Genomic DNA, 15,125 nt, shown 5'->3' with positions numbered 1-15,125 from the left:
AAATGCGTAAGTTGTGAGGCAACTTTGCGATAAATTAAACGTTTATCGGTCGTAGTTCACAAAATCTGCTTAATCTAATCTCGATACCCAAGTTATCATCTTTAAAAAGCTAGTGACAAAGCTGGCATACTTCTTTTAGGGTTAAAAAGAAGATGATGAACTTGGACCTTAATCTTCTTTCCATTTTCAATTATTGAGATAAAGGGCTTAACATTTGGAGACAGTCAACAAGTTTCATTTTTGCAGTAGAACTTTTGACTATTATTTCAACTTCAGTCAAGTTATTTTATATTTTTAATGGCTTCTTTGTTGAGTAACTAATGCATAGGGCTGCCAGATGTTTGGCTTCTACGTTGGAAAATACAGTGCCAAACCTATAAAAATAAAGATTTTTACTGTGTTCTCCTTTGTAAAAACCGAACATCTGGCAACCCTACTCACTAACGTTTTGCTCGTTAGCAAGATTTATTTAACTTTTCTTAATTTTTCTTTCGTTTGAAGATTCATAATGGTAGAAAGGTTTGCTGTTTTTGCAGAAGTTTTTTTTTTGAGTCGTGACTTTTGGACTCCTTCCTTTATTTCTTCTCTTTCTTTAATTTTTTTCCGAATCTTTCTTTATTCGCTGAATATGAGTTTTTTGATGATCGGCGTCCATAACTTTTTTCTGTTCTAAATCACGCTATTAATAAGCAGCTTGATAAGTTTAATAGTCTGTTAGAACTTTTGCTATTTATAAATGAAAAAACAAATTTTGTTAACCTTTTGCTTAAATAACTTTTATTTAATTTATTAAAACCGAGAGGCTGAATAAGTGCGAATTTCGTAAGTGCGAACTGGCATATGTGCAAAGCAGTTGCAAAAACTGGCAAAAGTGAGAACTGGTATATGTGCAAATTAGCATAAGTACGCAAAAAGAATTTGCAAACAATGGGATAAATGCGCCGAATAAACCTGCAAATATTGGCATAAGTCCAAATTGGCATAAGTGCGAACTGGCATAAGTACCCCGAAAGAATTTGCCAAGTGCGAATTGGCATAAGTGCGGATCTTTATGCCAGTGTTTTCAAATTCTTTTGGCGCCCTTATGCCAATTTTTGAAATTTTTTTAAAGACACGTATGTCAGTCCAGTTTTTGCAACTTCGTGCTTATGCAAATATTTCCAAACTCTTTTGGCGCACTCACGCCAGTTCGCATTTACGCTGATTCTCACTTATGCCAATGTTTGCATTTTTATTCGGTGCATTTGCGCCAATACGCACTTATGGCAATGCTTGCAAATAATTTTGGCGCACTTATGCCAGTTCGCACTTATGCTAGTTTGTACTTGTGCCAGTTTTTTCAACTGCTTCGCACTTATGCTAGTTTGCACTTATGATAGTTCGCACTTATGCTAATCTTTTCAAATTCATTTGGCGTACTTATGTCAATTCGCACTTGTGCCAGTTCGCACTTTCTGCCAGTTTCTGCAACTGCATCGCAATGATGACTGCTCGCTCTTATTCAGTCACTCTATTAAAACTTATTGATATATAAAGATTTTAAAACTTCTTACGGTATTGCAATAAAAAACAATTTTCTTCAATGTAAATAATCTTTTTTTTTTTTAATGTATATTTAAGTTATTTTAAACTATTTGGGAGTCGGGATGAAAAACGTAAGTGTTTGTTTTGTAAGCAACAAAATCTTTACGAAAAAGCGCCAGAACTTTGGTAAATGTATGTAGCAATGATATATATGTATATATATATATATATATATATATATATATATATGTATATATATATATATATATATATATATATATATATATATATATATATATATATATATATATATATATATATATATATATATATATTCACACACTAGATGTCTAACTTGCAGGATTTTATCGAGGAAAAGTGAAACCGCTTTTTTTGTTTATAAAATTTAATCCGCCATTTGTAAAAAAGGCAAAATAAAATATAGTTAATTTGATGGAAGCCATTTTATTTAAGGCAAAACCAGCTTCACTTTTCGGATCGAAGTTAGACGTCTTGTATATATAATGCATCATTGAAATGTAGTTTTAACTTACGTCACACAAATATCAAATTAAAATGTACATTAACTAAGCATCGTTATTCAAAACTTTAGATGTGAAAGCATAACATTAAGTATTCTTTCGTATATATTTTTAAAAATTTAAATTTCCAAACTAAATTTTAGAAAAAACAAAACTTCATCATTTTTTTGTTAACTTACGTTAGATGAATATTGCTAAAGTTCTTTCGTTATTTTTTTGAAATATTTATTTTTTAAAGTATAATACTTGATCAATCACTAATTGAACACGTTAGCACTATTTTCACACTAAATTAATTCGGATTATACAAATAAATTCATGGTTAAAATAACATTTACAATGATACTTTTTTTACCATGCAATAATGAGAACAAACCGTATTTTCGGAATCATAAAAATGACTTAAATTAATTAATTTTAGTACTAAAGGCCAGGGTAAACGACGCCGGGAAAGCATGTGCCCCCGCCCTCCTCACTTTTTTTCTACAGGAACTTTTTTTTAGAGAAAGTTCTAGATTTAGAGAACTTTTTCTCTAGTTCTCTTAGTTCTCTACAATTTAAGAATTTTTAATTTTAAATTTAATTTAAGAATTTAGAAAACTTAAAAACATGTTTCGACTAAAACTAATCAACTTCAGTTTGAATTAAATATTTAAATTTATTAAAATACCTAAAAAGGTGTTTTTAAAAAAAAAAATACAAAATATAATTATTCTTGTACAAACTAATAATGATATAACTACAAAAATACAATAAAATCAATTAAAAAGTTTCTCATGTCATACTAAAGAAATAAAATAACAAAAGAATAGGTTAAAATGATACGCAATATGTATAAAAAATAGCAGCTAAAAAGAAAGTGTCATTCGTACATGGTTAACCTGTTTATTCATACCAGGTTTTAATCATTATATGAACATACTTTCTTTAAGTTTTAACTCGAATTTGTTAGATGCCGAATCTAAAACAGAAAAACACTTGTCACTTATTTGCATGAAACAATTTTCATTAGCATGGAGACGTTTATAGATATGAGACTTTTTGTCCCTCTCAGTGTTCAGATATCCGTCTTGAGATGGCGAGCAGTTTCGCCTATATAACAGGATTTGCATCCTGCACATACAAATTTATACACCACGAACGATTTGAACTCTAGAAGAATAGGATCTTTAAAAGAAAAGAATTTAGAAATTTTTAATGAGGTAAATACTAATTTAATATTTGCTGATTTAGTAAATAGATTTAGTAAATTTAGAAATTGCCAAAATTAAAAAAGTTAAAACCTGAATAAGTGGTGACGATGACGTCAGATGAGCAGTTTTAAAGTTTTTGCATTTAATTAATATTCAAAAATTTAATCATAAATGTATTTACATTTTGCTGCGAGTGTAACGCCAAATTGTTGTATACTCGTTATATTAACTTAGGACTTTACTTTTTCATTAAAGTGGGTAGGATTTAGTTACATGCAGATTTGTACTTACGAGAGATAATTATTTTTTTTACGAGAGATAATTCTTTTTGCTTTTTTATTGATCATTTTTATTTATTATTTTTATTTTTATTTCAATATTGCAGCTGCCGTTCTCATTACTTATATAATTTTCGTTATTGCTTATATATTTTTTCTCGTATAGTTTTATACAAATCTCATAAAGAAAAATAACCAAATATAGCTAAACTCTGAGCCTAGCTAAGTTTACCCATAAATTATTTTACACAAATTATTATAACATTTTATTTATATGAATACAACTTTTTATTACTATTAATTAATAACTGGGCATTCATTATTGAATGAATTAAAAAAAAATGGCAAATATAAAAACATTAGAAAGTAATATTTTCTGTGAGAATTTTTTTTTTGTTAGTTTCTCTTGAGATATTTTGCTGGAGTTTATTAAGTCTTTCTTGAGTATTTTGTAGGACACTATTTACCACAGTAATCTTTCTACGACAATTAAAAAGTTTTCTAATATACGGATCAAGATCCAGAGGGGGCTTTTGCAAAGAAGCTAGTTGTTCTAATTCTATAGTCAACTTGTCAATAGTATCACGTAGCAATAGTTGACTTTCACGTGTGTCTTTAACACTTAAATCAATCTCTTCAACAGCTGGCTTCAACAAACATAAAAGACCTTCGGAAAGATTACTCTGGGGCTTAACTGTTGACATGACAATCTAAAAAGTTTAACACATTTAACTAAATTAAATTTTTAATTAAACAATAAAAAAATAAAAAAAAATACACGAATATTAGTGAATAATAGATTTTGAGCACTTGGTGATGACGATGGCTTTTTGTGTTTTATAGTTTTTGGTACTTTAGTCATATTTTAACTTGCTAAAGAACTTGACTCAAAGCACAGATAGTACTCAGCACACTATTTAATAGTTTAAGCAATGGCTATTAAATCGTGCCACATTATTATTAATAAACTCTAAGCTGTAGGGCTCCAAATTTGGCCTCAACAATGCACAACAAAAATATGAACAGGGACACCATCTATGCGCAAAATGACACTGTTAGTACTCGGATATTTTACAGTTGTTGATGGAATCAACTTCTCTGAGAGCTACCACAGAGTTTGGGAAACCTGACTACCCGTAAGCCTCAGAACTCTAAAACTGAGTTTTAGAGCTGTAACCTCATTAGAAGATAATAGTTGCCTAGTCATAAAAGTAAAGATACAAGCAAAACCCATGCATTGAGTCAAGAAGATCCAGCATTCAACATTCTAAACTGGAAACAATGTATTATAAATACATCTGCATCAACCCAAAAGATAAAGAAGGGGTTCGAGGCTGGTCAACATAGAGAATCTATTTACCTCTTAAGTTTTTGCCTATGAGGCCTTCTACAAGACAGTAGCCGGATGCATTTAACGTTTGCCCAAAATGAGTACTTTTATTGAGACACCATCTTTAGCCTTTACTCAACCAGGAGCCCCAAGGCAGGGGGTGTTTTAACCATATCTATCTATAGCCTTCACCTAAAAAAGCATAAACTATGTATGTATGTGTATGTATGTATGTCAAATTAACACTTATCAACCAGAGAGACACCAGTGTCCTAAGATATGATTTCAGTCACAAAGTGTTTTAAACATACAATCCAAACACAGTTGTTATGAATTACTATGAACAATACATAATACAAGATGAGATTATAATACAAATAATAGTAATCATAACACATATCAATACTGAAATAGAGATAATGCACCTCTACAGAATCACTATGTTATTGCAGCCATTGCTATAAATATAACCATACAACCAAAGCCAGGAGGATAACCAAACAAGTATATAATTTTGAATAGTGGTCCCAACAACACCACTGTGAATGTAGCAGTAGGTTATTACAGTTTAATCAACTATTTGTATGTGGCTTACATTTAAATTATAGTTATAAATGCCAAAAATAAATCACTCCAATTAGCAAAATGTAATTAAGTCACCTGTGTCAGGTGTTAGTGAGGTCTGGAAAATGAATCACACTGCAAATTGACTATTAGATTTAGAAAGATAAAAATTTTGTATTTTAGTGAAGGCAGGATAAAAGGTACTAGAGCTAACTCATTTAGTGTAATAAGGATTAAAAACACTAATAACAACAATATTTTTGATGAGTAAAGAAAAAAGACTAGTTTGATTGATAAGAAACAACATTAAAATAAGTGCAGTCTCGGGAAGACAAAGAAGAATAAAGAACAAAGAAGAAGATAGTTAAGTGGAAAGGTGCTAAATGAAGACACATATTAGCCAAATGATTGAAACCTGATTTCACAATAAAATATCCAAATAAAATATCCAAAATTGTTAAACAAAAAAAACAAAACATCATTACCACTATATTGCTTGAATCTATCCTTTACGAACTTTAGTCTATAAAATAACTTTTATATTTTCACCAATTGAATCTTTTGCAACATTCAACAGACCTATTTGCTTTTTTCGAGACTAATTTAAATTCGATCGTTTCAACTTTTCAATATGATTGATCTCACTGTTAATTGGTATTATCATATTTGATTTTATTACCCTATTATGAATTGTAAAGACTCTAATATTATGATTTGCAATGACTCTAATATTATGATTTGCAAAGATTCTAATAGTCACATGCTTGGGGATATACTTATGTATTAATTATTAAAAAAATTTTAACTTTAATCTAAGAGAATATTATTATTAAAACAATAATTGATATTTAATAGAAAAAATTCTATATGAATAATGCAACTTATTTTAAATAAAAAGTATTCACCTTTTCTACTCAAATTTTGCAAAACCGCTAAATCTTATTTTTTAAAATGATTGTTTTTTCATAGACAGCTTCAAAACAACTTTTTATAAAATAAAATTGATGAAATGTGAATAGTATTGACAAAAGTGAATATTTAATTTGAATTAATTTTATTGCTTTTTTAATTTAGTAAAACAAACAAAAAGCATTATCCTACTAGTTTCCGCTGGATTAATTAATTTACCGAATATGAAAAAACCCAAAAACCGACTCCTGTAAACAAAATTTTTTTTCGGTATTTCTTGAAGGTAAAATATTTGAAGAAATAAATTACAAAATTCTTGTCATTTGGAAACCTCATGTCTAAGGAGTGACGGATCCAGGAATTTTAGGTGTTTGAGATACCTACCTTCCAGACATAGAGCAAACTCCAAACATTTGTGTATTTATACTTATGTCAAATAATGAGGCTATACAAAAAAATGCGATGGTTGGAGGCTAGGTACGAAAAAGTTTTTTTACTTCATTAGCACCCCACCCCAAACGTGAGAGACAACAAGTTGATAAAAAAATTTTTGGACTACAATTAAGTAGACTTATATTCATGAGTAAAATTTAAGTTTCATAGTATTATCTCTCAGCGTTCAAAAATTATGACCATATCAAATTTGTAACCCCCTCAAATTGAGGGGAGTTTAAACTTTATATGGTCATTATTTTTGAAAGCTGAGAGATAACACGAAGAAACTTAAAATTTATCGATGAATATAAGTCTAGTTGAGAATAGTACAAAAAAAAGTTTGAATATGACTATGAATATGACAATAGTAAATATTTTATTTGAATAATTACAAATAAAAAGCATTATCTTATGATATTTAGTGTTCTGCTGCCGTATATCTAAATAAATTTGTGGTGTTAAAAGTGTTTAGAATTTCTTGCTGAATTGATATTTTAGAATAAGGTTCTGCAAAGATGGATAGCAAGCAAAAAAATACGCATTAAAGAAACTTATACTAGAACAACATCTGGACTAAATGCGGTGCTTAAATAAAATTTTGGACCTGAGTGTAAACTTAGGCAAAAGTGCAACAAAAAGTTTAGTGTAGAAAAAACACATGTAAAACAAAATAGCGCATACCAGCGCTGGCCAGACTTTTTAGGACGAGAGCCGCATTCAAGTATTTCCGTGAGCCAAAGAGCCGCATTAAAATTTCCTTAAGAAAATTATGATTTTTTTTTTTATTTTCTTTTTTTAAAGATTTTTAAAAATTCTTTTTTTAAAGATTTTTTTGCAAAAAATTTAGATAAATAATAAGTGTTTTAAATTACTTCATAAAGTTGAAAATTAAATTTTTTATGTAAAGAAATAAATTTTTCTGAAGAACTTTTTCTAAAAAACTTTTTGTGTACAAATTTTATGTTTACTACTAGTTTTCATGAGAAAAAAAATTTATGACGAGAAAAGAATATTTAATAGAGATTGGACAGAGAAATTTGCATTTATTGAAAAAGAAAATAAACCAAAATGTTTAATTTGTAATAAAGAACTTGCTCATAACAAGTCAGGGGACTTTAAACGCCGCTATAAAACTAATTATATAAATTTTTCAAAGGAATATCCATTAAATTCAGATTACAGGAAAAATAAAAACTTTTTGTGTACAAATTTTATGTTTACTACTAGTTTTGATGTCTAAAAAAAAAAATTATGACGAGAAAAAAACAATTTTTCAAAGGCAAAAACTTTACTTTAAATGTAAGCTTGTTTAAAATTTCAAATTATCTTGAGTGTTTTGAAAAATTCATTTCAATCAAGTTAAATATAAATCTGATTCCCTTTTATTCACATTAGAAAACCAGTTTTTAAGTAACTCTGACAAATGCTCAGTGGTGAGATTTGCACGATAATTTGATTTGACAAATTTCATAATGGAAAATAAAGATTCACATGTGTATGTTGAACCAAAAATTGAAATAAATTTTATACTAATTTATTTTAGTAAGGGATAGTTAACCTCAGGCACCATCTTCCATAATTCCAATAAAGTTAGTGTTTTATGCAGCATCAGAAGATTTTGATCTTCTTGGAGATCTAATAGTTCTGTTTCAAATTGAGATACTTCTTCAACCATGTTTAATGGAATTGGACAACCATCACTAATAATATCAATTAAAAAAGGATTTAATATAAATCCTATAGTATCCTTAAGTGCATGCAAATCTATAAACATTTTTTGAAAATCTTCTAGTAAATTCTGTAATTTTTCTCTGTATGATTCAATCTTATGATCATCATACTGAATTAAAGAATTAGAAATAATCATCTTTTCATTTGAGGAAACTGGTTAAAGGTCTTTAAAGTAAGATCTAAAGTAAGGTCTTTAAAGATCTTTCTGAAAAAGAATAATTTTTTTTGAAAACTAAAAATAGTCTGAGCAAGATCAGATATAATTTTTTCCTTTCCCTGAAGAGACAAATTTAGACGTTGTAAATGTTGCATTATATCAGTCAAAAAAAGAAGATCTTGCAAAAAATTCATATCATCAAGAATTTTAAAAGTCTTTTTCTTTTCAATCAAAAAATGTTTAATTGTTTCTAATAATTCTACGAACTTATATAAAGCATCACTACTTGAAAGCCACCGTACAGCACAGTAAAATGATAAGTCATTTGGTTTGTCAGCAAGATCAAGAATTTCTGACACTGATTTTAGAACGATTGAAAAATTAAAATGTTTTGCTACTAAATGTTCTCGATGAATTGAACAATGAACTGGAATAAACTCTGGATACTTAGGATCACTTTTTAATAAACCAATAAGTCCAACATGTTTGCCAACCATTGCTGGTGCACCATCTGTAGCAACACTAACAAGTTTGTTGATAGGTTCATTGGCTTTAACTAGAACCGTTTCAAGAGCTTCCTTTATATCAACTCCACAAAATGTATCTTTTAGCTCAACCAAATCTAGTAATTCTTCTTTCACAATTACATCTGATGTTACATACCCAACAAATACAGCCATTTGAGATTTATTTTTAACATCTGCTGATTCATCCAAAGCTTAACTAAATGCTTCACAATTTTTTAAGTCATTCAACAATTGCTGCTCAATATCAGCACTAATCTCAGATATTCTCTTTCAGTTGTATGTCAAGAAATAGGAGAAATAGAAATCTGTGAAATTAATCTTTGGATTTTGCTATTTTTAGGATCTAAAACTAAGAGGACATCTGAAATATTTTGCTTTACAAATTCTACATCAGTGTATGGTGTTTTTCTCTTGCAATGTTTCATGCCATAACAAAACTTGCTTCTGTTGTAATAATTGATTCTTTACTGAAAGATGAAACATTTATTTGATTGTTAATTATCGTTATGAGCAACTCAATTTTATTTTTCCTGTAATCTGAATTTAATGGATATTGGTTAGCGGCTCTTGGAATGTCAATGCGGCTCGCGTGCCGCATTGACATTTCAAAAGCCGCATGCGGCTCGCGAGCCACGTTTTGGCCATCCCTGGCGTATACAGTAGACGTCCAAAGAATAAACAACACGCGTTGTTTATGAGACTCATAAAGCGCAAACTCTTTAAATTTGAATCAAGATTTAATGCTTTATAGTTTGAAATCGAGATTTAGAGTCATAGTTTATTGACGTACTGTAAATGAAATTATTAAAAGATATCATACTAAAAAATGAAATAAAGCTATCTACTCTCTTGAATGGTACTGAAGGAAAAAAGGAAGCAACAAGTCAAGAGGTTTAAATTATCTTGTCCTATCTCCACATTAATTGGAATTAAAAAACTAAAAAATACAAGTTAAAAAACTTGTATTTTTTATTTTTTTAATTCTGATTCACTCCCAATAAGGCTGCAATCAACCACTATTAAAATGCGAGTTACAATAAAAAAAGAATAGAGTTATAGAACAAGAAGACGTTTGACAGAAGACTTGAAAAGTTGAAGGCTGTATAAGTCAGGAAAACATAAATAAGGAAGAGAGATCCAAAGCGTTGAGGTGTGGGGAAAAAAACTAGTTTTTAAAGCATGCAGGGACAGATACAGTAAAAGAATGAAACTTTGCTAAATGAGTTTTAGTTGATGGAACTAGAGATGATAGCTCCTTTGATCAGCAAACATGATAGTATTTGTAGAAAAGAGAAAGAGATGCAACTTTACAACAATGGGAAAGAGGCTCAAGCTTAGCAGATAGAGTGGGTCCAACTACGTTTACAATACGTTTTTGGACCTTGTCTTCAAAAGAAAGAGCATTATTAGAAGAACCAGCCCAAATATGACAACAATATTCCATACAGGGACGAATAAGAGATTTGTAGCGGTAGAGAATGGAATTAGGAGATAGAAAATGGCGAGCACAACAAAAAGAAGCAACTTTAGCAAATGCTAATTTAGCAATCGATTGTATATACGGTTGTTTTTTTTTTGTTTTTTTTTTCAAGGTACCCCAAGAAATCCGAACGATCTTATCACAGAGCACCGGAGAAAAGCATTTAATAGGAAGTTAACGCCTCCTTCTTAACCAATGTTGCCAAAACTTGCGTAGAGGTGGGGTTCGGTTTTACCACAGATCTTTTTTTTCTGAGGCAAGAGAGCTACCAATGCGCCACTGCTGCTTTATTTGGTTTCCATGAAAGGTCAATAGTAAAGCATAAACCAAGAAGACATAAAGAAGTGGACTCAGTGAGAGGGTTGCCATTCATCAATTTAGGAATATCGACAGTACTGCAATAGCTTTTTGCATTAAATAACTGAGTTTTGTTGGAATTAAAACTTACAAGCCACTGTGAGCATCAATCTGTTACAGAAGTGATATCAGATTTAAGATCAGCTGCCTGTTCTAAGCAATCAAAAAGAGTAGAATTTTGGGTAAGGTAGGAGTATAAAGTTGAGCAAAAGAGCTACTCTAGATGTAAGGTTTTTGGGAAGATCATTAGTGTAGATAAGAAACAAAACAAGACCAAGGATGTAACCTTGAGGTACCCCAGAAGTTACTGGAAATAAAGAAGAATTTTGGCCTTTATCGATGACTTTAATAAAGCGGTTAGAAAGAAACAACTTGATAATCTCAAAAACTTTCACCATATAAAACAAGCTTATGAAGAAGATTAGCGTCTTAAACTTTGTCGAAAACCTTAAATATGTCATAAGCATTAGCCCTAGCCCCTCCGCCTCCATATAATGCACAATAAAATCTTTCAGTCACAGCAGTTAGCAAGTCACCCGTATAGCGAGAGGATCAAAAACCGTATCGATTATCTGACAGTAAGCTGTTTGACTCAAGATGGGATGTGAGAAATTTGTTTATCAAAGACTCAAAGACCTTGCTAATAACAGAAATAAGACTGATCGGACAATAATTAGAGGGGTAAGAATGTTCATCGGAGTCTTTGAAAATTGGAACAACAGATGCCATTCTCCTGCAGGCAGTAAAACAAGACTCAGCCAAACACTTATGAAATAGTTTAGAGAGAATTGAAGAGAGTTCTGGAGAATAATTTTGTAAGACTATAAAAGGAATGTCTGGACCACAAGCCGTAGAAGAGTTTAATTGAGATATGACTTTAGCAACGGAACCAGGAGTAATTTGAATGTCAAACAATTTAATCTATTTAATTGGAATGAAAGGAAGAGAATGACCATAAAGTTCGCGAGTCAAATTTCTTTGCAATTAGTTCTGCCTTATCCTTGGAAGAGGTAAAAATGATTAAAATTAGATATAGCAGCTGGACTAGAGGATGAAAACCATGGATTGGAATGAGGTTTGACTTGGAACCGACGAGAAGGAATAAAAGCTTCCATTCAGAGACGTATTTAAGGAGGGGGAGGGAGCAGGGGGCTTTGGCCGGAGGCGCCAAGCTTTAATAGGGCTGCAGCTGTCAAAATGGTAAAGTCTTATAAAATTGTTAAATAGTTAATTTATATCATTATGACAAAAATTTTTATATTGTTATTATGTTTAAATCATAGATCGACTCATAGACCTACTATATATTAGTTTTTTGCAGCACAATTTCTAATTATTTGTTTTTCTGCCTACAAGTATCCGCGCGCATATTTAAAAAAAAAAAAAAGAATATTACCATTGAAAGTTCATCTTTATAAAAGTTATAAATGTGTATCGTTGGCAAAAGAAAGCACCATTCAAAAGGCAACCAAAGTCCACTTGCAAATTATAAATAACTGTGCGCAAATTACTCATGCGAAAGCGTTGATTTGGTAAAAAAAAGTCACATTGTTCATTTTGATCCTTTTTTAGAGATTCCAATCTTTTTTAGAGGACTGTACCTATCTTTTAATATATATGAGTAGTTCATTGGTATAATGGCAGATAATTTTATACAACAAATGGTGAAAAAAATATTTTTTCATCAGTATTGATTCTACTTCTAACCTAAGCCATGAAGATTAACTGTATTCATTTTTCGATATGCTCAAAAGAATGGCTGTCCGGTAGAAAGATTTTAGGGCTTTTATTCAACTCTGGTTATAAATCTGAAGAATTAGCAGATGCTATATTTTTAGTTTTGGAATTGCATGGGTTATATATAAACATTATCGTGGTCAAAGTTACGACAATACGTCTAACATGTTCGGTAGGTATACATGATTTCAAGCTCACATTAAAGAAGTTAATCCTTTAGCTAAATTTGTACCATACTTGGGACACTCTTTAAATCTTGTTATTAAATGCGCTGTGGACAGTTATAAAAATGCTTTTGAATTTTTTATATTACTTTAAAATATCTATAAATATTTCAGTGCTTCTACGTATAGATGGGAAATACTTCAGAACACTTTTTTTATTTTTTTATTTTTAGATGCCCCAAGAAGTCCTAACGGTCTTGTCACAGAGCACCGCGGAAGTGCGTTTAACCCGTTTAAGTTTGCGCCTCCTTCCTTACCGCGACGCGAAAATATGCCCAAAGCTCGTTTCGAACCTGGATCTCCTGCTTATAAAGCAAGCGTTCTAACCACTGCGCCACGGCCGCAAAGCAAAATTTAATTAATATAGAAAACGTATCACTTAAAAAGCTATTAGATACAAGGTGGTAGGCAAAATCTGATACAGGAATTAGTTTGAACAAAAACTGGAATAAAATAACTAATGCACTGTTTTTTATCAAAGTTGATAAATTACATAAGTCAATCACAAGATTAGAAGCTAATGGACTATATTTAAATCTTGATACGGCCATAATGGCCTCATTATGAGGAGATATACGAAAAAGATTCTTAAAACGAGTAAACAATTGCAGTCAGTTTAGATTGATTTAGAAACAGTTGCACGTTTATACAAATCGTTAATTCAATATGTATTAGATCTAAGTAGTATAATTGATATTTATGAAGAGAGAGAGCATTCAATAAATCGGGACACAAAACGTATTAAAAAATGCGCAAAAGAAAAAGAAAATTAACTGCAGAATAAACAGAGAAGGAGAAATAAATTTTGAAATTGGAGACTCTTTAAGGATAAAACCTATTATGCTATTATTGATAAACTACATTCTGAAGAAAATACATAATGAAGCCAATAAAAAATTTACTTTTGTTTCAAATGTTAAAACTATAACCATCAGAAGTTTACAAAAAAGCAGAATTACTTCAAAATATATATAAAATGATCTTTCGACTTCATTTACTAACGAGTGTATACAATTCAGAAGTTAATTAATGAGTTTAACTAAAAACGTAAAACCTAAAACTATAATAAATATTTGTAAAATGATCAGAACTGATAAACTTCGAGAACTATAAAACTCTCCTTAATGCTATATGTCTACTATAAGTAGATACAACATTAAGGATATATCTATGTTGCCCAACGTCCAATTGTTCAGCCGAGAGATCCTTTTCAGCATCTTAATCTAGTTCCTAAATAAGAAATTAAAAATGCTTGCATACTTCATCAAGGAGAAGTTGGTCATAATAATAACAAACTGCGTGGTTTTACTGAAAATGCGTTTGCGAAAGTGAAGAATGCTTGGTCACAACCTTAATGTCCAACTCAATATATTTCTTTATATATGCCCAAAACAATGGTACAGAAAAAATGATAAGTAGCATGGATTTGATATTAATATTTTTTTTACTTTAGTCAAATTCGAAATGACTTTAAAATCATAAACATTTTATCTGATACGTGCCCAACAGATTTCTTGTTTCATTAAAAATGTTACGATAAGTACTTGAATATAAAAATATTAAACATTCTACAATATTGGAAAAATAGAGCAGAAAAAGAGAGTGTAGGCGTGGATGATGCATCCTCATCTGAGCGCAGAATCTGAGATAGATCAGGTAAATTAAAAAACCCTTGGGTGGGAAATGCAAATCAAAGAAAAATACCCTCAGTTTTCACGTTTTTTAAATTGGTTTTCACGTTTTTTATTGTTTTATGAACTACTTCAAACTTAAAATAATTCCCTTGTTTCAGGAAAAATTAATGCGGATAAAGAATGTTGCATATGCTATCGCAAAAAGACTAATAAAGATAGGAACGGATGTGAAACGCTTACAAAATGCGCAACGGAAAGTGCAGCAAACATGTTGAAAGAAAACACTGTAAGTAAAGCTGACATCCGTTAACTCATGGCTAGTATATCGGGCACAGAATGGCAAACCATAATTTCTTTAAAGTTATATTCTCATTGGTTTTGTTACGTACAACTATACAAGACCTCTGTTTAACTACCTAATTACACCTAAAAGGATACCAGAAGATATCCGCTCTATTAGCTATCTTCCTGCTATTGACTCATCGCCTACAAACTTGAGCACA

At 30.5% G+C, this 15,125-nt stretch overlaps 1 protein-coding gene and 1 long non-coding RNA gene across 2 annotated transcripts; both read right to left on the bottom strand.

The window, feature by feature from the left end:
• Nucleotides 1–3,668: 3,668 nt before the first annotated feature.
• On the bottom strand, nucleotides 3,669–6,575 carry LOC136084509 (uncharacterized). The gene is made up of 2 exons (XR_010640599.1): nucleotides 6,337–6,575; nucleotides 3,669–4,247 (listed from the first exon to the last, which is right to left on the bottom strand). It is a non-coding gene; the product is annotated as an uncharacterized LOC136084509 (long non-coding RNA).
• Nucleotides 6,576–8,638: 2,063 nt separating this feature from the next.
• LOC136085208 (general transcription factor II-I repeat domain-containing protein 2A-like) lies at nucleotides 8,639–9,343 on the bottom strand. Its single transcript, XM_065806495.1, has one exon. It carries the CDS (start codon nucleotides 9,341–9,343, stop codon nucleotides 8,639–8,641), a length of 705 nt encoding a protein of 234 aa, XP_065662567.1.
• Nucleotides 9,344–15,125: the final 5,782 nt, after the last annotated feature.

This window comes from Hydra vulgaris, chromosome 09, assembly GCF_038396675.1.
Source record: "Hydra vulgaris chromosome 09, alternate assembly HydraT2T_AEP".
Classification (NCBI taxonomy): domain Eukaryota; kingdom Metazoa; phylum Cnidaria; class Hydrozoa; order Anthoathecata; family Hydridae; genus Hydra; species Hydra vulgaris.
This window is presented reverse-complemented; position numbering and strand designations above follow the sequence as displayed.

Coding starts and splice junctions, on each gene's coding strand:
- LOC136085208 (XM_065806495.1), bottom strand. CDS start 9,343: ATGGCTGTATTTGTTGGGTATGTAACATCAGATGTAATTGTGAAAGAA.